The sequence below is a fragment of the Sycon ciliatum genome, chromosome 5, assembly GCF_964019385.1.
Source record: "Sycon ciliatum chromosome 5, ocSycCili1.1, whole genome shotgun sequence".
Taxonomy (NCBI): Eukaryota; Metazoa; Porifera; class Calcarea; order Leucosolenida; family Sycettidae; genus Sycon; species Sycon ciliatum.
In genome coordinates, this window is record NC_088647.1 from 1,115,359 (window position 1) to 1,135,647 (window position 20,289).

General features: G+C 49.4%; 1 protein-coding gene across 4 annotated transcripts; it reads right to left on the bottom strand.

Moving 5' to 3' along the window:
* Positions 1–920: 920 nt before the first annotated feature.
* LOC135817108 (uncharacterized) lies at positions 921–17,951 on the bottom strand. 4 transcript variants are annotated; one of them, XM_065330227.1, is made up of 6 exons: positions 17,530–17,951; positions 15,617–15,686; positions 15,302–15,403; positions 8,189–8,236; positions 2,480–2,534; positions 921–1,721 (listed from the first exon to the last, which is right to left on the bottom strand). In XM_065330227.1, exons 1-6 carry the CDS (start codon positions 17,609–17,611, stop codon positions 1,692–1,694), a joined length of 387 nt encoding a protein of 128 aa, XP_065186299.1. In that variant the 5' UTR covers positions 17,612–17,951; the 3' UTR covers positions 921–1,691. The 4 variants fall into 4 exon arrangements, 2 of the variants coding, with proteins under 2 accessions (XP_065186299.1, XP_065186297.1); XR_010553509.1 differs by lacking the exon at positions 15,617–15,686 and having other exon boundaries at positions 8,189–8,253; positions 17,530–17,888; XR_010553510.1 differs by lacking the exons at positions 8,189–8,236; positions 15,617–15,686 and having other exon boundaries at positions 17,530–17,918.
* Positions 17,952–20,289: the final 2,338 nt, after the last annotated feature.

Below are 20,289 nucleotides of genomic sequence, written 5' to 3' on the forward strand. Positions count from 1 at the left end.
TACTAGGGCTGCATAGCGCCCGGTGCAATTTTATTCATAAGGTTGGATTTCTTTGGCCAGCACTGGAGTTAGAAGTAGGTCCTCTAAGGTCCTCTGTTTGTGCGCAATTGTGGTCACAGTGGCAGTAGTGGGTGAGGGGGGTAGACTCAGTTACTACGAAGATGGTGTATACATGATGGTGTATACAGTCATGTAGTTGAATGTTACTTCGGGCTTAGACCCAGAGGTTCTTGAAATGATGACCCCGGGTTTATGTACATGTATCATTCAGCTACCGTTGTCATAATGGCACTAGTTGATAGAACACCTGTATAAGTACAGGCTGTACATCTAGCATTTTCCAAAATAGCACTCCGTACTTCGAGGCTGCAGCCGTTTTGCATGCAACGTTGTATGTGTTGATCGGTTGACAGCATGTGACAAAGCCGAGGACATACTAGTGTATCAGGAGCACTGTTTTTTAACACAGTGCGTCCCCCGCCTTGTCATGTTAATTTATCAAACAAGGCTTACTACCTATGCCAACATTATACATGTAGGGCTGTGCATGCTTTCAAAATTCTTCCTTGTTGAAGTAGAATACCGTGCTTGTGGGGGCTTTAGTAGTTCCTTTGCCAGATGTTCTATGCGTATCTCAATGACTTATCAGTTTCAGCACTTGGGCAAGGCACATTCGGGCCTACACATGTAGCCTTGAATTCTGGCTTGGAGGCATTATTTATCTATTTTCATGGCTGCTAGGTTCATCCTTAGTTAAGAGTTATTTCTCCGTGATTCGCTAATGAGTCCACAAAGGACGAAACAGCTAGACAGTACTAGTGCTGTCCCCAGATCGTGTATTCTAAATCCATAATACTGACGCTCAATCTCCAGACAGCTGTGTCAGCCTTTTTTAGGTCCCATCAGTGGAGCTCAGAGCGGGAGGTTAAACAAATGGCAATACGGTCTATATGAAATGAACAAAAAAAGCAATTTGAAAATGGCTCAAAGCATCAAAGTCAGCGAGCTATCTGCAAGACACGCACAAAGAGAGCTTTGCACGAAGGCAGATACATATTACATATACCTTTGACACTAACCAAAAAGAGTGCTCAATCAAGTCAACGCAAGGCAGCGTAATGCGGTGATCGAGTCTATAAAAAGCTATAGTGACATGTAGCCAGGCCCCCAGCACAATAAGTTGACTTGCATCATGCTAAAATCGTTCACACAAATCTCTTATAATAATTATTATATAGATTGCAGGATAGGGTGGTTGCACCAGGAAGTGCTGTCTCTGCGATAGTGGGACCAGCCAAGATTGCAGTACAGTCGTCCACCATCAATCCAGCACTTCATTGGCCCACGCCCTCGATACACCAGCATGATTTCCGGAGTTATTACCATTCATTGATACATGCCCCCACCCCCCAGTTCTTCGGCACCTGACCCGAGTTCTATTTGGGCCACACTACTTTGTAGCAGTCATACTATAGTACTAGAACTGGATGCACGTGATATCCACTGGAGCTGGCGCTGGCCATGAGCTGACCCACCGCCGTGCCTCCCAGTGTCAATTTTGCTTATGTGATCCTACCACAATCTGGAACATTATCAGTACTCGCCTCTGTTGACTTGCCAGCACTAGTTCTGGTGGATCCGGGCATGTTTCTGCCTTCTCTTAAGCATGTATTCTCCTGCAGGTGCATCTTTCACCTCCCTCTAATGCGCGAGCACATTTTCTGTGGAGATTCAACGACACATAGACCAGAAAATACAGAACAGAACAGTGGCTGCCAATGCGACACAAGTACCACATAGACCTAAAAACTCATAAGTACCCTGGGAGTTAGATGCATTTACGGGCAGTATGCCAGGATTTGCGCAGCTAATTTAAAATCAGATTAGCAATGCTGTGTGCTACCTAGGTGGCATCTTGGACTCAAAAACCAACCGATTGTGGTCCAACCCAACCGACAGCGTTGTCGGTGGGTTCCGATTGGCAGGTGTTGGATGGACGTATGATCCATGCGTCCCCACAAGCAATGAGAAGTTAACAATGCCACTAAGGATATAATATCGCGGACAGCAGTACAATGAAACTGGGCCATTCATTATCAGCAATATCAGGGGTATATCCCATCCGATAAGACGTACAGCTCGTGTATGGCAGACTTTACAGCAGGTCCCGACATAGCTTGCCCCGTGCCCTTTACCACTCCTGGGCCAAAACTGTTGTACAATACTCGAGAGGGTCTAGCCTAGTGAGTGTGAATAGAACCTGGCAAACCATATCTCCAAGTGATTCACATGTTGGTATATTCTCCGTTATCATACATCAATTCCGAGCAATTTGACACCCGAATATTCTCGCACCACTACTGCTGAAGTATTGACCACAAACCATGTTCCATTTGACTTACAAAAGGAACTTGCAAAAGGCATGAGAGCACTGGAATCCGTAAAGACTCTCGCATTATTTATTAGCCACCATACATACCTTTCGGGAAGTCGTGTTGGAAGCAGCATGCTCGGAGAGCAGAGCTGAGTGAGATCTGCATACAGTAACACAGCGACAATGAATCACATGAACAGAAGGAAGCAGTCGTATCCGTACACATCTGAATATGCGCTTATGGGAGGAAAATCCGTGCGACAAAAGAGGACCGTGTTATGCAGGTGTATGTCTTACCCGGGTACATACTAAGTGAGTTCCACCATACGTATATAATTTTATTGCAATTGAATCACTTGACTGACTGGAGCCAAAAATATCAATTGGCACTTACTCCGGTTACCCGAATGTTTCGGTACCACTATCATTAGGTTTTTTGCAATCGAACCAAGTCATAGTTGAGTCATTTTCAATGCGTTAGGTGTTACCTGACGTGCTCACTGCATCAGCCGCTATGTCAGATTCCACCAGGCATGCACCAAACCAGGCGCAATGCGCACACTGATGATGGTGGTTGGCACACAACGAGCAGTAGTAAAAGTGAAAGGACTTTTTGCATGTGATTTTGTTGTAATTTGTGCCAGTCGAATTGTCTCAGTGTAACTAGTTTATCGTTAGCTTACTAGTTTCTTTATACAAAAGAGAAAGACCAAGGAACTACAAGTTACGCTATACTGTCCACTAACACCACCAGTTACTAAACAATCAGCTCATGCGATAGCTATTGCACGACACTGAACAGCTCTAGCACATCTTGGATGCGCACTCCAACAGCCTTGTGGACGACGACTGTAACTGGAGAATCGGTCCGTCGCTCCACCAGCCCGGCGGCACAGTGGACAGTGCCTTGGGGGTGTCAGGCATGGATCAGGCTGATAAGGACGTGGTGGAGACGGAAATGATGTTTGCAAGGAAGAGTGATGATATGCGTATGTGCTCTCCGCCAGTTGTTGAAGCAACAGTCCGGCAGTGGACAGTCGGCAAGGTTAAAATAAGTGACCAACTGGGTGAAAGTACACCAAATGTGGCCCATCTCTTGAATGGTGCGGACCACGGCAAGGACCTGAAGTTGAAGGTCGTCAATGGCAACACCGCATGGTCGACGTCAATGGGAACATCAAGCCATCAAGTTGGTGGAACTATGGAATGTCCGTCGCAGGCTGCAGCGACAGGGTAACGTGCTCAGGGAAGAGTACAGCGACGATGATCAGCTGTGTCTTGCACGCAGTCGTGTTGATCGTGGCGTGCAGAACAACAGAGTCAGTTGCGGTATTCGTACATTTGTCTGTTTAGGATTGTGATCCCCAGGAAGTCCTTTCGTGAGGAGTGATGTCACGCAACGAGCAGTAGTCAAAGTGAAAGGACTTCTTGCATGTGATTTTGTTGTAATTTTGTAAGGTGTGGTGGCAGAACTTTCAGCTGGTAGTGGGTGATGGGCTGTCTGTGTGACAACAATTACGGGCTTGACGAACGACATAATTATGGCGAGTCGATCTTTGGCCAGTTGCTGAGTTGGAGATCGTCACCGTAGACCCAGAGATCTGGTCCACGGTCCAGGGGTTGGGATCCCACTGTGGTGAGAGCTTGTGTGCCTGCTCATTGCGGCGTAAGACGCGCTGACCAGGAGTGAGGATGGGGGCGTTTGACCGGCGGGTGGCATTGGCAGCGTCGCACTGGGATTGGCGGAATTGCTGGTCACGGTGGGCAGCTGAAGGTAAGTCTGGTGCGGCTGCCGTAATGCAGGGTATGCTGTCGCGGATGGGGCGACCAAACATGAGTGTTGCCGGTGCCTCGTGAGTGGCAGGGTGTGGCGTGGTGCGGTACGCTAGGAGCCATTGGTCAAATGCAACATTGATGTCTTCGCCAGCTAGTTTGGCAGTTCGCAGAACTTTGCCAATGGTACGGTTGAGGCACTCGACTGCTCCGTTTGCTTGTGGCCACAAAGGAGGGGTGTGGCGGTGCTGGATAGCGTGTGGCGCGAGGAAATCAGCAAAAGCCGAAGAACGGAACTGAGGACTGTTGTCCGAGACTAGCTCTTCGGGCAAGCCGAACATGGATAATGTAGAGCGCAGAGCTACAACACCGGCCGTAGTGGGTGTCGTGCTGAACACGTTGATGACCGGGTAGCGAGTCAACTGGTCGATAGTGGCAAGCAGGTGCTGACCGTTTGGCATGGGTCCATACAAATCGACGAAGACTCGTTGCCACGGCTTGGTGGACGGTGGTGTGGGCACGGACTCCCGGACGTAGCGGTGTCGTTGAGAGAGTTGCTTGGCACGGAATACATTGCCGGCAGAGTGCTTCGGCTTCAGTAGCCATGTTGGGCCACCCAACATTGCTGTTGAGCCGTTGCTTGGTGCGGACAATATCTTGGTGGCCCGCATGTGTAAGCTGCAGGGTAAGCCGTTGGAGGGCCGTGGGAATGACGAGACGGTCGTTGCGGAGTAGTAGACCGTCACTCTCAGACAGTTCATGGCGGAGGGCAAAGTACGGGCGGACCGTGGTGTGGCTGGAATCCCAGCGGCCAGATTGCAGAGAGGAAAGGATGGCTTGCAGTGTGGTGTCTGCGGTGGTGGCGTCCGCAATCTCCTTCAGAGCCAACGCATTCGGCTTAGCTGCTGTAGCTAGGGCATGTATGTACGCAGTGTCTTCCTGTGCGCCGATGTTTGGCAAGTCGGGATGAGGCTGCGGATTGCGACTGACGACGTCGGCCGGGTTTTCTGGGCCAGGCTTGTACTGGAGCTGGAAGCTGAGATCCTGCAGGCGGAGGACCATGCGCTCAATTCATGGTGGAGGTCTCGATCCGACGGCCTTGAGTTGCAGGAGCGGCTTGTGGTCGGTGACAACGGTGAACTGTGGATCACCTTGTCAAGTCGTGGTGAAAGCGAAGGCAGCCAAACTTGACACCCAATGCTTCCCGTTCAGTTTGAGAATATTGCTGCTCGACGCCGGAGAGTGCACGGCTGGCGAATGCTACAGGTGCATCGTGGCCGTTGTCTTGGCGTGGACACAGGATTGCGCCGAGGCCGGTGCGTCGACATACAGTGATGTGTTGCGGTCAAAGTATTGCAGCATGCAGTCTTCGGCGATGGCCTTCTTCAGTGCATCAAACGATTGCTGCTCAACATCAGTTCAACGCCAAACAGTACCTTTCTTAGTGAGAGCAGGGAGTGGCGTGGTGAGATCGGCCATGTTACGAATGTAACGGCGGAGGAAGTTGGTGAGACCCAGGAAACTCTGTATGTCGCTGACGCAAGATGGCGTAGAGAATGTAGCCACAGACTGCTGGTGGCTGGGAGAGGCGCGGATGCCCTTGTCGGAGTAGACGCTAGCCATGAACTTGAGCCGAGGCTTGAGGATGTGACATTTGTGACATTTGGCTCGGTTGAGTGTAACGTTGTGATCTTGGAGCCGCTGGAGGCAGGCGGCGAGTCGTCGGTTGTGCTCTTCGACGCTCTTACCAAAGTTGAAGATGTTGTCGTGGACGTTCTTCACACCGTCGAGGCCAGCGAGCCATGGCGTCCAGTGTGCGCTGTAGGATCTCGGATGCGGACGATACGCCCATGGGCAGACGTTTACAGTGCAAAACTGCGTAGCGACGTGACTCAGGGTGGCCTGGCTCTCCACAGCGGTAGCAGAGCGATGTGCTGGATTCCCGCCGGCCTGGAGCGCGAGTGGCGACTGGGGCAGGTGGCTGGTGGTACGAGTTTGCAGCTGGATGTGGCGAAGACTGCATCGGTCGACGCGACGGAGTTGAAACAGTAGCAGGAGGCGGCTGTGTCCTTTTGTAGAACGGTGGCTGATGACGGAGGGCATTGGTCGAGTCTTGTGTGCGCCGGAACGCCGTCGTCTGTTCCACTGACGCTTCAAATGCTCTGGCGGCCTTGAGCGCCTTGGCGAGATCAAGGGACCCAGTCTCCAGCAGTTTTCTGCGGAGTGGATCGGACGTGCATCCTGCCACAATTTGATCACAGAGAGCCACGTTCTTCTGGGCATCGTCGGCGAAGCTGCAGGTCGTTGCCGATGCCAGCAAACGAGTATAAAACGTGTCTAATGTTTCGCCAGGCTGCTGGGTGACCTGCCGGAAGTGGAAGCGGGCCATGCTGGGGCTCTGCTTCGACTGAAAGTAGTCGGCGGCGGCGGTTATGAGGCCGTCGAGATCGTTGCCAGTGTTGGCTAACGTAGGGACGAGCTGCTGGATGTCCTTGCCGGCCACTTACTGGAAAGTGTCTCTCTGGCGAGTGTCATCCGAGATGCCGGCTGCTGCGACATAGAGTTGGAAACACCGTTCCCAGGCAGGAAAATGGGCAGCAGCATCGTAGAGACTGCTGTAGATCGGGAATGGCTCCGGAGGCGGTAGTGACAGTAGGGACATGGCGAGGATCAGGCGTTTGCTCGCAGCGCCAATGTAATGTTGTTCTCTTGCTGTATTCCAAACAACAACTAACTCGGAGCTCCGGAAAGCTCCGCAATAGTGAGGTTTTGCATTCCGAATTTCGGCTTGGCGTTCTTTGGTAATTTGTCGAACATCAAAATGTCGAATTTTCGCACCGAAGTTTGTTTTGCAAGTCGAAAATGATGTGTTTTGATTTCGTGAGCCCCAGCATCAGCAATGTCCTGTCCCGTGCTCCTTTTCTTGCTGATTCCGACAAACTTTGATCGCGCCCAAAGAGTCGAGGGCCAAACCTGCCTCAGTCGCCTCAGAAAAACCAACTCCATGGCCAAGTCAAATTTTATGGGTATCGCCATAGTCTTTTCAGCCACACAGATGACGGTGAGGACACTCCAGGCGAAAGAGAGTAGACAGGCAGTGGAGAGGAGCAATCAGAGGTAGCTGACGATGCTGATGTCGTCAAAGACGCCTGCGAAGCCATGCCAAGATAAGAAACCTCTTTGAATAAATCACGCGCTAGCGCTCTTCCACAAGAAAATTCATCCGAAAAATATGTTCGGCAAAGTGAGCTTTTTCCGAACAAACATGCCGCATCTTCGTGCGCATTTTCGACCTCGCTCCCGCGTGCCGAATCTTTTGCCGAATTTTGGAATGCAAAACCTCACTAATATGATGCCAACAGAATGTAATGGTGTGCGTGCATGCGTACAGAGTCGGTGCGTACCGACTGTCAGCACAGGTGTGGAAAGCAGCATATGTAAATGGATAGGAGCACAAACGGTGCCGCGTGCATATATGTGTCGGTAGAGCATGAAACTCTTAATCTCAGGGTCGTGGGTTTGAGCCCCACGTTGGGCGCCAAATGTCGTCTCGGTTGGAGAACGAGCTGCCTCTACTATACCCTCGCCACGCCACACATCAAACGGACTAGTCAAGTGGTTTTTCTCTAGAGCTAGAGAGAGAGCTATTCATTACTACACTTCAGGAGACGACGGGAGAACTGACAACTGACATGGCGAAAGGAAACATGATATCGGAAAGTGGTGCCCTCATCAGCACAAAAAGTGGCGTACTCGATATCATATCAGCACAAAAAGGTGCACGTGTCAGCAATACAACAAAGCAGCGCAGCAGCATGTACGAGTCAGCATCACAGAAACACAAATACAGCAGCAGGTACGACAAAGAGACAACACGTGCAGCCACATGTACAACATATGGGTGTGACAGTCCATATATGTACGTGTGAACACTACACACGATGAGAACATGCAAAGTATGGAGACCCAGACTGTGTGGTCAGCAGGACACAGCCCGTACAGGATGGAACAGACAACTAAACGTAATATAGCACCACGTACCGGCGGACTAGTCGACGCTGATGGGAGAAGTGGCACCCCCTGAGGCAGCTACGGATGCTAGAACTCTACAGCCAGACCAACACCAATATAAAACAAAAAGGTACACCACACCAGGAAGCAAGTCAAATAAAGATGTGTGAACAACAGCCACACACCACAGAAAAGCATACAGAACAAAAACTCAATTACCGACACCATAGACACTGCAAAATCCAAACAGGAGGAAAATACTAACTCCCTGAGGACACTGAGCATGAGGCAAACGGGCAAGCAACCTCTTGCCGATGTTCCACCGTGTAACAACAACCGCGCTGGCCACCGGACTGTATGGTAGGGGTATTACACCTGGACCTCAAGACCAACGGGCGAAGGACAGCAGGCCGGGCTCAGGTAAATACAATGAGGAGCACTGTATACAACTACAGAAATAACCCAAACCCATGCCAATTTGACCAACATACCTTCCCTGCGCATCCATTCCTAGTGTACGGGTCTGAAAGATGAAAGATGGAGCGCTTGTATACACGGGCCCGGAAAGCCTGCTTCGGCCGCTCGGCAGCAGCTTCGTAGTGGTGGTCAAGGGTCGAAGACCGACGGATACGGATCAACTCCCCAGTGAACACACCTTTGCCCATACTACAGGGGTGGTTACTACCGACAAGCAGATACAGGAAACGATTGGTGAACTTGAAATGAGGCTTCACCGCCATGTATCCCTTACTACGGAAAACTGTGGTGTCCAGGAAATCAATGCCATCATGTGCCAGTTCATGAGAAAACTTGAGGGCCGAACACTTATTAATCCTATCTAAAGTGCGCTGAGCTTGACCTTCGCAACCATGCAATGATAAAGCGTCTATAAACCTGAACCTCTAAACCCTCCCCCTCTAAGATCGGCAAAACGTACTGCTTCTCCAAATACAGCATAACAATGTCGGCATAGACCACTGCTGCAGGCGAACCCATGGCAGTCCCTGGCCTTGGATCTGCCGAAACACATCGTTACCATACACAAACTCATTTTTCTTCCGAATGACTGACATCAAGGAAGTCACTGCTTGTAATAACCATGTACGAAGGGCGAGGGGCATCCACCTTGTACATCTGTGTGTGATATACCACGACAACCGAGCTCGTTGGGGATGTTGGTGTAGTAAAGGCTGGTCACATCTATGCTCAATTATAAATGATCGTCCCGCACAGGCAAACCTTCTACCAAGTTGATGAAATCCGCAGTTGAGGTCAGAACAGTACTTTCCTCACATACATACGGGTTCAGTAGAAAGTCAGTGAACTCAGCGGGATAGTAGCCAGGACTATTTAGATTAACAATAGGCCTAACCTTCAGGACCCAGGGCTTATGTGTTTTGAGAAGTCTCCTGAAAACGGGCATGCGCCCCCGGTGCGACTAAGAACAGTGACATAATATATTATATTAGTGGGCATACGATGCTCAATGCGATGCCTAGTCATGGTGAGTAAACAATTGACTCGGGTCGCTCACACGAAGTCTCAACACAGCCTTGAGCCTGTTGGTTGCCATCGGCAGTCTAGCCGCATGCTCATCTAGCCCCTCAGGCAAAAAAAACAGTCATTTATAATGTTTGGCATTGTGATGCTGGGCACGACCTATATCATCATAGTGAGATCAGTCCAGGACTACTATCACAATAGACTGCCTTTGAATATGCCTGAGTCCGATTGCGTTCTAGCTCCCAAACTATGTGCTGCATGTGTACACTCCGCCTATGGTTAGTCTACTCCAGAACAACGCCTGGAGAGGTTCATTGGGGGCATGATGTCCCCCCACCCCATTCCCCCCTTGCCCCCTGCACCTGAAGTACCGGTATTGCCCCCCCCCCCCCTCCCCAAACAAATTACAGGACACAGATGGAGCACTGGGGAGCACGTAGCAGTAGGCAAAGTTGACGATGCCAGTGCAGACACTCCTGATCTCGGTCACCACACTGGCACCGTATAGTCTCCAAGGGACATAGCTACCAGAGAACACACAGAATGGGAGTATATAGTGCTATCTCGGTGGATAGACAACCTCCTATACACAAAATATCTACTGATAGAGTTCTGTGTAGATCCTATGTGCACATATGTCACTGCTGTTATCATAGACCTGATCCTGGCCACAGTGTCCTGGGTACGAGCGTACGCACTCTCCCTGGAAATTTGAATTTTTGATTTTCACAGAAACAATTTTTCGCTGACACGGGTCACATTCTTGCGTTTCTAGGACTGTTCTACGCTTGAAAGAAGAACAAGAACCACATACAGTGAGTGACTACAACATGATAGACCACACCAGAAAATTTGAAGACGATCGGTGAAGGTTGAGCTGAGTTCTGACACGATCTGTTGAAACAACTTCATGTCGCTCGTCATCACGATTGAGTAGCATCTCCGTTCTTGATAGACCCTTCCCTTCGTGTTCCAGAAGTTATTTTTCATGTTTGGTGAGTTTCTCGTCGGACCTCAGGTCTTTCTCGATCGATTGCCACCTCACTCGATCCGAACGAAACCTAAACTACCGAAACGAAGCCTGCGCTTTTTTGGCTGTTTTTCCGTTTTTACGTGTAGATCTATAGAATGGATCGTCATGTTCGATTACTGGGTCTTTTGTGTCGCGTCGGCGGTGTTCCGCTAGCCAAGCAGAAGCAGAAAACTACGTATTCTGTTTCTGAGAATGCCGAGGGTATTCTGAAATGTTTTGAAGTGGATATCACACAGGACCAACCACACCTGCACCCTACACAGATTTGCAGTACATGCTACAAGGCTGTGAATTATGCCTTGAGCAAGTCAGAGTATACACGTTGTGGTGGAGGATGTGCCGAGCCAAGTAGCTGGCTTCCCCATGATCATGTGCATGAGGATGGTACCACAGTATGCAGGGTATGCACTACCATTGAGCAAGCCGCCAAAGGTGGTCGTCCGGCTAAGAAAAAGAGAACAACAAAGCCACCTGCCCGTACAGCGGCAGCCGTTACATCCACGTGCACGTCTACGCACACAGGCACCCACCAGACACGGTCTCAGACAACAGGGATCAACTCGGAGAGTCAGAGTACATGTTTACAGAAATTGTATGATGTAGCAACACCAAGCTATGCAGCCAACAAGAGTCTGAGCACAGATAGATTCATCGGATGCCAAGCTATATTACAATGTACACTATGCAGCAATGTGCTAGAGAGAGCCGTGGAAGCAGACTGCTGTAGAAAGAGCTTTTGTTCCGCATGTGTGTGGGAGTGGCTGGCTTCTGATACAACATGCCCTGGTTGCAATGCACAGCTCTCCGTGTCGAATCTCAGCACGCCCAATCCGATCTTGCAGGGCTGCCTTGCCGAACTAGTGGTCAGGTGCGACAATTATGCTGGAGCGCTGATTGGTTGCCCGGCAACAGTGCCACTTGCTCAACTTGCCAGCCATGTGCAGAACTGCGAGAACACTGGTAAGCAAACAGTCGGCCCGTCCACCGCTGTCAGCGATGTGCTCACTGCTTCGCCGTCAAAGCTCCGAGGCAACGTGTCAGACAGTCTCACCAGCCATCTAGTGAAGAGCAAGGCGGATGCTGGCGTACTTCAGTTGAGGAGCCGAGGTCCATCGCAGACATGGCAACGAACAACAGTTGCAGCTGTACCGTCCAACAATGCATCAGCCAGGACTGTGCGGCGACGCTGTGCTGAGCTTGAAAAAACCAGCCAGCGCGTAGCAGGGAGTTTCGCCGGTGCAGTTGTCCAGCAAGCTGCCACATTAAGCCGGCTAAAGGAGGAAGAGCGTAAAGCTGTTCTTATTGAGGCTGGTGTCATGCCAAAAACACCTGGGACAGGCACAACGCTAGCATTGAAAGCCAACCTACACATGCCATGGAATCAGCTCCGGAAATTGAAAGTATGGCTGAAGGACTTTGGCCTGTATCTCGAGTCAGAGCGGGTAATGCGGAAACAGCTCGACGATCTTTTGCCCTTTACCATTGTGGCAGAAAAGACACCGTTCGTAGCAGCATCTGGAAGCGTCGAGCTGCATGCAATGGTGACAATTCCTGATCTTGTTGGGACTGTCCATCACTACTTGAACCAGCTGGAGGCAACAGATCAGCTTCACTGGCATGATGGCGCAATCCCAAAAGATGAGGTATGGGTCAAAATCGGCGGCGATCACGGTGGCGAGTCCTTCAAGATGTCGTTCCAGATCGTTAATGTACAGCAGTGCAATGCTCTACGGCACATCATTCCGTTTATCATCTTTGCTGCTAAAGATACGGCAGCAAATCTGTGCACGGCCCTGCAGCCATTCGTCAGTGAGGTCGAGAAGCTGGCCAGTACAACGTGGCGTAACAGGTCAGTGAGGGTCTTGTTGTTCGGAGATTACGAACTGCAGACCACGTTGTACGGCTTGTCAGGGTCGAGTGGAACCCACCCTTGCCTGCACTGCACTGCTATGCGGAAAGAGATACAGCTACCTGGGTGTAGCGGAGCACCGCGCAGTCTCGATTTGTTGTGCACAGACAACGCTGCCTTTGTTGCAGCTGGTGCAAAATTAGCGGACGCTAAGAAGCACAACAACTGCATCCGGCCACCGATCTTGCCTGTGTCCCTGGACAATGTGATTATTCCCGTTCTTCATTTGGATCTGGGAATATTCGCTTGGATATTCGATGCCATGACCAAGGACTGCCAGATGCTGGACGTTGCCCTTGCATCATCCAGTACAGCAGTTGGCACCGATAGCCGAGCGTACACTGTCACAACAGAGATGCACGAGAGCCTTCGCCAGAAGCAATTGGATCTTCAGAACGAGCGCACAGCAGCTGACAGTCTACAGGAGCAGCTCGAATGGCTTGCGATCCATGCTTCCAACCTGACTGCCCCACAGCTTGAAGCGGCCACAGCAGGAATTCAGGCGAAGCAGCACACCACCACAAGCGCCATCAGCTCTCTCCAGGATGAAGTGAAGGCTCTGTCTGACCAGCTCCAGAGCCGCAGTATTCTGCATGGTCCATGTGAGGCCTCACTGGACAGAACTCTGCAGGAGTACAATATTTGTCGCCAGCGGTACCATGGTGGTGCCTTTATCGGCAATCATATTCACCATGCCCTGCAGCCACCAGTGGTTGCTGCTTTGTCAAATGCGCCTCTGATTGTCGCCTCCACCACAGAGAGAGCAGCGCCTCCATCCGTTCTCGACCAGGCCAGAGTAGTGGCAAAGCGGTATAATGACCTGCTCACTCAGTTCTCTCACTGCCGCCGAAGATACTCGTCCTGCGCAACAATGTCAGCAGAAGATATTCAGCTGTTCGAGAGTGATTGCGCTACCTTCCTCTCCACAGCACGGCAAGAGGTCGTCACCAGAAAACTTGGCCATGTAACGCCTAAGCTTCATTTGCTGGAATGCCATCTGCCTGACGCCTTGGCAAGATTCAGAGTTGGCCTGGGCCTACTAGCTGAGCAGGGAGGTGAAAGTATTCACGCCGAGTTCAACGACCTTCGCAAGCGACACGGAGGCGTCGTGAACGATGTCGACAAGCTACGGACTGTCTTGAAGGCTCACCTTTCCTCCACGCTTCCTCAGCACGCCAAACTTGTCCCTCAAAGGGCCAAGCGCAAGCGGAAGGCCAATTGAGGACCGTTTCAGGTAAGTTCCTTGCTCAAACGATATCCCAAACATGTTGTTTGTTAGTTGATTTTCAAATAAATTTAATTTTTGTGGGTCCGCTTTTGGTGCACACATGATTGTTTGCGTACGCGTGCACACGCGCCATGTGTATTACTATGGAAACTCGAAGAGTTTTTGCACGTGACGTGATTGCCGCCATCTTACTGAGTGGCCAGGCGCAAACAGCAGTGATGTGTGGATGAGTACTGGTAAACGGACAGCTAACCCTAGTCTAAGTAAAATAAAGGTAGAATGTAGACCCTGGGCAAAAAAATACTTGGTCCGCGTCAGCGATATTGTCGCTTATCTTTCGACAATTTGAACTTAGACTTTGGACATGAACGCGTGCACTTGACATGATAAAACTTGGTACGATGGACGGTAAGGTATAGAATGACAACTAGCTGCGAGGAATTTATTGTCCAAGGAAGGGTTCCTACTTTTTTCGGTCCTCCTCGTCACTGCTCTCGGCGCTGGCGACAAATATTTTTGCTCGGGATCGACTCTCTTGCTTTTGCAAGCTCATCTTTCTTCCTCTCCGCTGCCTGGCTATTTTCTAAAGAGAAGTCGATCGTGACGGTCCCCTTCTCTATAGGACTTCGCGTGGGCAGCACGACAGCCTGTGTGGTTCAAATCAGACGCCGTTCTTTGCAAGATTTTATTTTGAACGACGACGACGCGTACAGTACGAGTCGTACTTGCAAATCTCCCCAACGCGCTGGATACTCCGAGCGTTGAGCTGGAGGTAAGGAAGCTGCGATCTCACCTTGATGAGCGATCCCTGAGGTGAGCGACCTCGGCCGTTCAGCAAAATGGAGCTGATTCCGAGTAGCCGATTACTTTCTTGTGGCTTGCGCTGCTCTTGCCTGCACAGCGTAACAAGATAATCTATTTTGATGCGGCGCTGTATCAATCAGAATCACCCACCTGTCGCTCTCGAAATCCACTCGAACTCTAGCTAGACCTTTCAGGTACTAGCAAACTAACTTGCTAACCAAAATTGGGATGAAATGGGCTGCCAAGTAAGGATTGGCGACATATAAACAAAGCTCAAAGATAAGCGACAATATCGCTGACGCGGACCAAGTAAGTAAATAAAAATATTGACTAGTTTGAGGGAAAGACACAAACGGGAAAAGTCTGAAGAAAAAATTGACTGTCACCAAAAAAATAATAATAGCTACACACAGGAGGGAACTCGGATGGAGAGCCAAGGATTAAAATTGAAAAAGAGGACCATCAGTTTACGAGTTATCCGTTTTGTCCAACACTAACGGATATAAACGTGATGCAGCTAAGCATCAGGTCGTTGAATGTCATGATCTCATCAGTCAGTTTTTGTGCTAATTGTTGCACATTTTTGACTCAGCAGTATTCTGCATATAACCGTTAGTGTTGGACAAAACGGATAACTTGTAAACATGAGGGAACACTCATCCTTACCCAAGTCCCAACGTCAGCACTCGGCGCTGCTCCGAACCAAGAGGGACACTGGAGAGATCGTCCATCAGCTCCTCTCTTGTCCTGCGATCAAATCGCCTAATGCTAAACACAAGAAGATAGGAAAGGCAAGTAGAATAAATAAATCAATAAAATATTAAACAACAAAACAAGTTTGAACAGCTGCAAACGTAATGGACGATTCGAACAAGACCAATGATATACCTAGCAATAAGTGTGCAGAGTGTGCAGCCCAAGGATAATCATCCCACGGCAAAGTTTATTGTTTAGGGCATAGACTCGCAGTAACAGGCTCACCTTTGCTGCATCTCACACCGCTTCACACGGTAATCTACTGTATCACCATGGTAATTTCTGTTGCACATTGCTGCTTGTTTAACCCTTAACAAAAGGCAGAAAACACACCGAATTTCCAGGAATTACCATGGTGATACGGTACTTTAGCTTGAACCTATTGTATGACGGGTTTTCTATGATTGATAATGACCCAGAGAGAAACTAAACCGGTATCGAATTCCAGTCAGCGACGCAATTCTTCTGAGGTGTAAAGTGACTTCAGGAATATGTTGCAGAAAACTGCGATGCATGCTGATTATTTACTGTGCCCTATTGTGCACAATATACCAGGTGTGTTACTCAGGGATGAAGTAGATGCACACACGTGCCGGGCATCACGGCACAGGTTAGGTTTGCTACTAGCCGCTGCAGTGTACTTGTGGTCCGAACTTGCACTCTACTCAACTCTGCATACGCAAAGAGTGCTGGTGCCGAAATGAACCAGAAGGGTCACGCGGCTGAGTGGGACGCAACAACACTGACTCTGTCTACCCATGTACACAGATATGATAGGGTATGCAGTACCTGCTCTAAGATTTAACACAAACCGGGTACACGTCTACCTGGCACAATTCCTGCAACACTGGGCCAGAGCCAGATGCGTTCAAGTGCGGCTACTGTGTGTCAGGGAGTCGTAAACTTACTTTCGACTTCCTGATGTACATGATTGTACATGTACATGTATGAACGTACTCGCACTGGGCACTCTGGCCGCACGCATCTGCACGCGTATGCAGCCTGTCAGTGGCGGTATACCCTCGAACGGTATAAAAAAGTATAGTACTCGACAGGACTTCCGACCGGGTCACAGGTAACCCAGTGTTCTTTTTCCAAAAGGTCCAAGTACTCACAAACAGGGCCACTGACCCGGCTCTGGAGCAGACACTGGTAATCTAGGTCCAAGTTTGCTCGATTATGTTCTGACGCTTCATGTGCTTTCATAGCCAAGGTTTCTCACTTTCTTCGCAAGCTCTTTTAGTCTTGAGAGTTGACAACTGCTTATGGTTGTGTTGGCAGAAAACATGTCAGCTAATCTGACAACCGTCCAATCCCATTTTACTGGTAAGTAGTCAGCGAGTGGCTTTGATGGGGCCATACAGTACTAGAGGGGGAGTTACGCGGCATATTTGTGCTTCCTTTTTGAAAACACGTTCTCGCTCGAAGGGTTTCTAAACTTTATCCCTGCGCTCATTGATGGAGTTCATCGATGGAGTTGCCAGCGGCACTCTACAGAAGAACAATGTTGTCAAGTTTTTTATGAAAAATTGTCAAACATTTTCAAATTGCTATAAGTTTGGTTAGGGCCGGGTTCCACTGCGGCTCCGCAGCTCCGCTGCTCCACGGTACTTGGCTGCATGCAGCAGAGCGGCGCGGTTCCAGTGACACTCGCCATTCACGGTACCGCGATCGTGCTCGACGTTTTTTTTATGACATTTAGCCTGCCTGCGCGCGCGTGAAATCCAAAAAAAATCCTCGTGTTCTGGCCTGTGCCACGAATTAAAATTCCCCCGAATAAAACAATTAAGTGCGGGAAACAATGCAAGCCGTGACCGCGGCTTGCATTTTTTTGTATCAAGCAGCGAAGCGAAAGCTGGTGATGAGCCGCGGCCTCGCTGGACCAGCTCGTAATGATGACGTTTCATGCCGTGGATGATGTGCGGCGGAGCGGCAGTGGAACCCAGCCCTTAGGCAAAGGAAATTTGTCATTAATTTGTTTATGCTGCATAGATGGAGAGCTGCACACTCTGGTTCATGGACTCTCGCCTACAGTGTAGTCGTACTGCTAGTGTACTGGCATTACAGAAGACACGAAAAACGAGAACATAATTATGGCGAGAAAGTAATTACTGGCTAAGAATTGCCCTAAGACTTACCGCTTCTCAGTGCTCCATACCAGGAAGTAGTACAATACCTACTCCCTGCTCCATACGAGTGTTTTCTCCTCATTCTCTGCATCCTTTACCCCAGGAGTCTCGTCCATTTAGCGGCTCAAATGCTTGAGCTCCGGATAGCGGAAAATAGCTCGTCGTCCATTAGCGGCTCTAATAGTACCTGGTCTGAAGTGTCGCAGTCTAGCAACTATGATTTTTTCCAGGAGGGTAAGGGTTGCAAACCCAAAGAGACCCTAAGCTTCGTCTATCAAACAAAACAATTGCCCTAAAAAATGGAAGAGGAAAAGAGTGAGCGAGCTGGTCTGAGCGCGCTACTTTTCAAAAAATAGAAGCTGAAAGCCATCAAAGTCAAAGCATTCTGGCTAGCGCGTTTGTGTATGTCACGAGCGCTAGCGCGCTTGTCGCAGCAAACGCTCGCAGGCCAGAGTTAGCGCTATTTGGGCTGTTTGCCGCACGCGGCAGCTGGATGGATCACGTGATCCAAGCTGACGAATAAGGTCCGATGGTTCAGCTACATTGAGCCACAAGCAAACCAAACACCACAACATTGCCAGAAACTAACTTGTTCACACCTACATACAATCATGAGTCCATACCGTGTCTGGTCTGGTTTGTTATGTTAGGAACCTAGAATGCATTGAACACATGGATTCGATCACAATCTTTCCTTTTACACCGTCTCTCGCATGCAGCATGCATGGTCCATGCCCTCGGTGCTTCGTAGATCTACGTGATTTATCACCGTCGGTGCCAGACAGAACGCGCACCTTGAAGAACTAAGATTTGAAGTCAGTCATACGACGATTCAGAGCCGCAAACGAACTTTCCACACCTGACGGCTGACGTATGCTCCCTCCTTCAGTCTGATTGCATTGTCGTTTCCTACTAGACTACTAAGTACTAGGAAACCTTGCAACCGGTTACCCTATTAGTATTAGTTTGTGTAGCCTGGACTGGAGGCCCTCGAGGGTGGCTTGGCAAGTCTGCCATTTGCTGCTGCAGTCAACATGGTCAATGTCGCTGATCTAACAGACAGCTAGCCTAGCACTTGTGCCAAGTAGTTGTTGTGGCTTAGCACTAGCAAGTAGCAGTGGCGATAGCAGTAGTGCGAGTGGAGGTGAGGTGAGTTTCACAAGCCCGTATTGCACTAGCTATTGCACTAGTGCTGTGTGGTAAAACACGACAGAGCCTGCTCATCCATGACGAGGCGCTTTCAAACTCCGCCGAATCGCCCATCTCACATCGACCGTTCCGTTACGAATGGAACCGGATGGCAAAAAATGGTCTGTTGTGTTACCACTACAGGAAATCATCCGGTCATTGATGATCAGATCATGGATGATGTTTGAACTGGGCCGGAATCGACCGGGGCTTGTTGGGAGACTGTATCCTCTTGTAACCACTTATCCAGGCCAGGCGACTAATAACTGTCACCTAATACTAGCATGAGGGAGTGGCTTCATCGCCCATACTGGACATTCAGAGCAGCCAAAGGATGTAATGGCACAAAGTACAAGTGCACGATACGATACGAAGTCCTGTGATCCATCTCAGCATCTGGAGTGCTGACTCTGATCTAGCTGGGTTCAAGCCAGGATTGTACTTGTACATAATTGTATGTAATAATGTAGTACTAGTAGTAGCAAGCACACGTACACGTGCATCTGCTGTAGCCTGAATAGATCCAAAAAAAGGAATGACTTCTTGACTCCGCCGATCGGATTTCATTGAGCAGCACAGCCATGACATTGAGCCTTTGAGGGCGCTTTCCTCATCAACATTTCGAGAAACACCTTAGAAACACCTCTTCAGAAACACGAAATTCCTCGAAAAGGCAAAGTGTGTCCTTACTTTGAACCAGGGAGTAGTAATTTTACTACTCCCTGCTTTGTTGTAGAATCATGTTCTCATGTAGATGAACCCGCAATGAAGTACCGCGTACCTACCATACCTACCGTATTTTCCGGGGTATAAGCCGCACCCCCCTTTTTGAGGCAAAATATTGACTAAAAGTTGGTATTCGGAGTATAAGCCGCACCCACAAACCAAGATTTTTCACACTCATTGACAATGGCCTTTCTACAAATTTATTATGGTTATGGAGCTAAATACCATGTTAGATCAGATTATGAAGTGTTAGTGCACCACAGGTTGCTGCAGAGATGTTGGTGTATTGCTGTGTTGACTACACTCTACAGATCACTCCATGTCATCTGCACTATCTTCAGTCTCGCTGCCACTGATGTTGATCAGCAAAACAGGCGCGAATTCGCGAAGCTGAGTCGAATGACATGTCACATGACGTCAGCATGCATACTGATGTATGCTAAGCATTCATTCGCGCAAGCATATTCGGTGATAAGCCGCAGGGGCGATTTTGGTCCGATTTTTAGCGAAAAAAAGTGCGGCTTATACCCCGGAAAATACGGTATGTACGCTTATCCATGACATAGTCATTGGCCGGATTTTTTTGGCGACGACTGTATTGATTTGTAGTGTAGATCTACGTGTAGCCGTAGGTGTACCGGTGTACGCGGTAGTGGATGACAGGTGCGGAACCGTGTTTCAGCTAGAACCACGACTCGGCGAGGAGACTGCACAGTACTGATGCAGACTCAAAAATAGCTAGCACGACCAGTGCCGCGCCAGTGGGATGGGGATAATTATGTGGTAGATCTACCCCAGTGACGTACTGACTTGAGTACATGTATTCTGATTATGGTTGCCTTTGAAACTAAAATT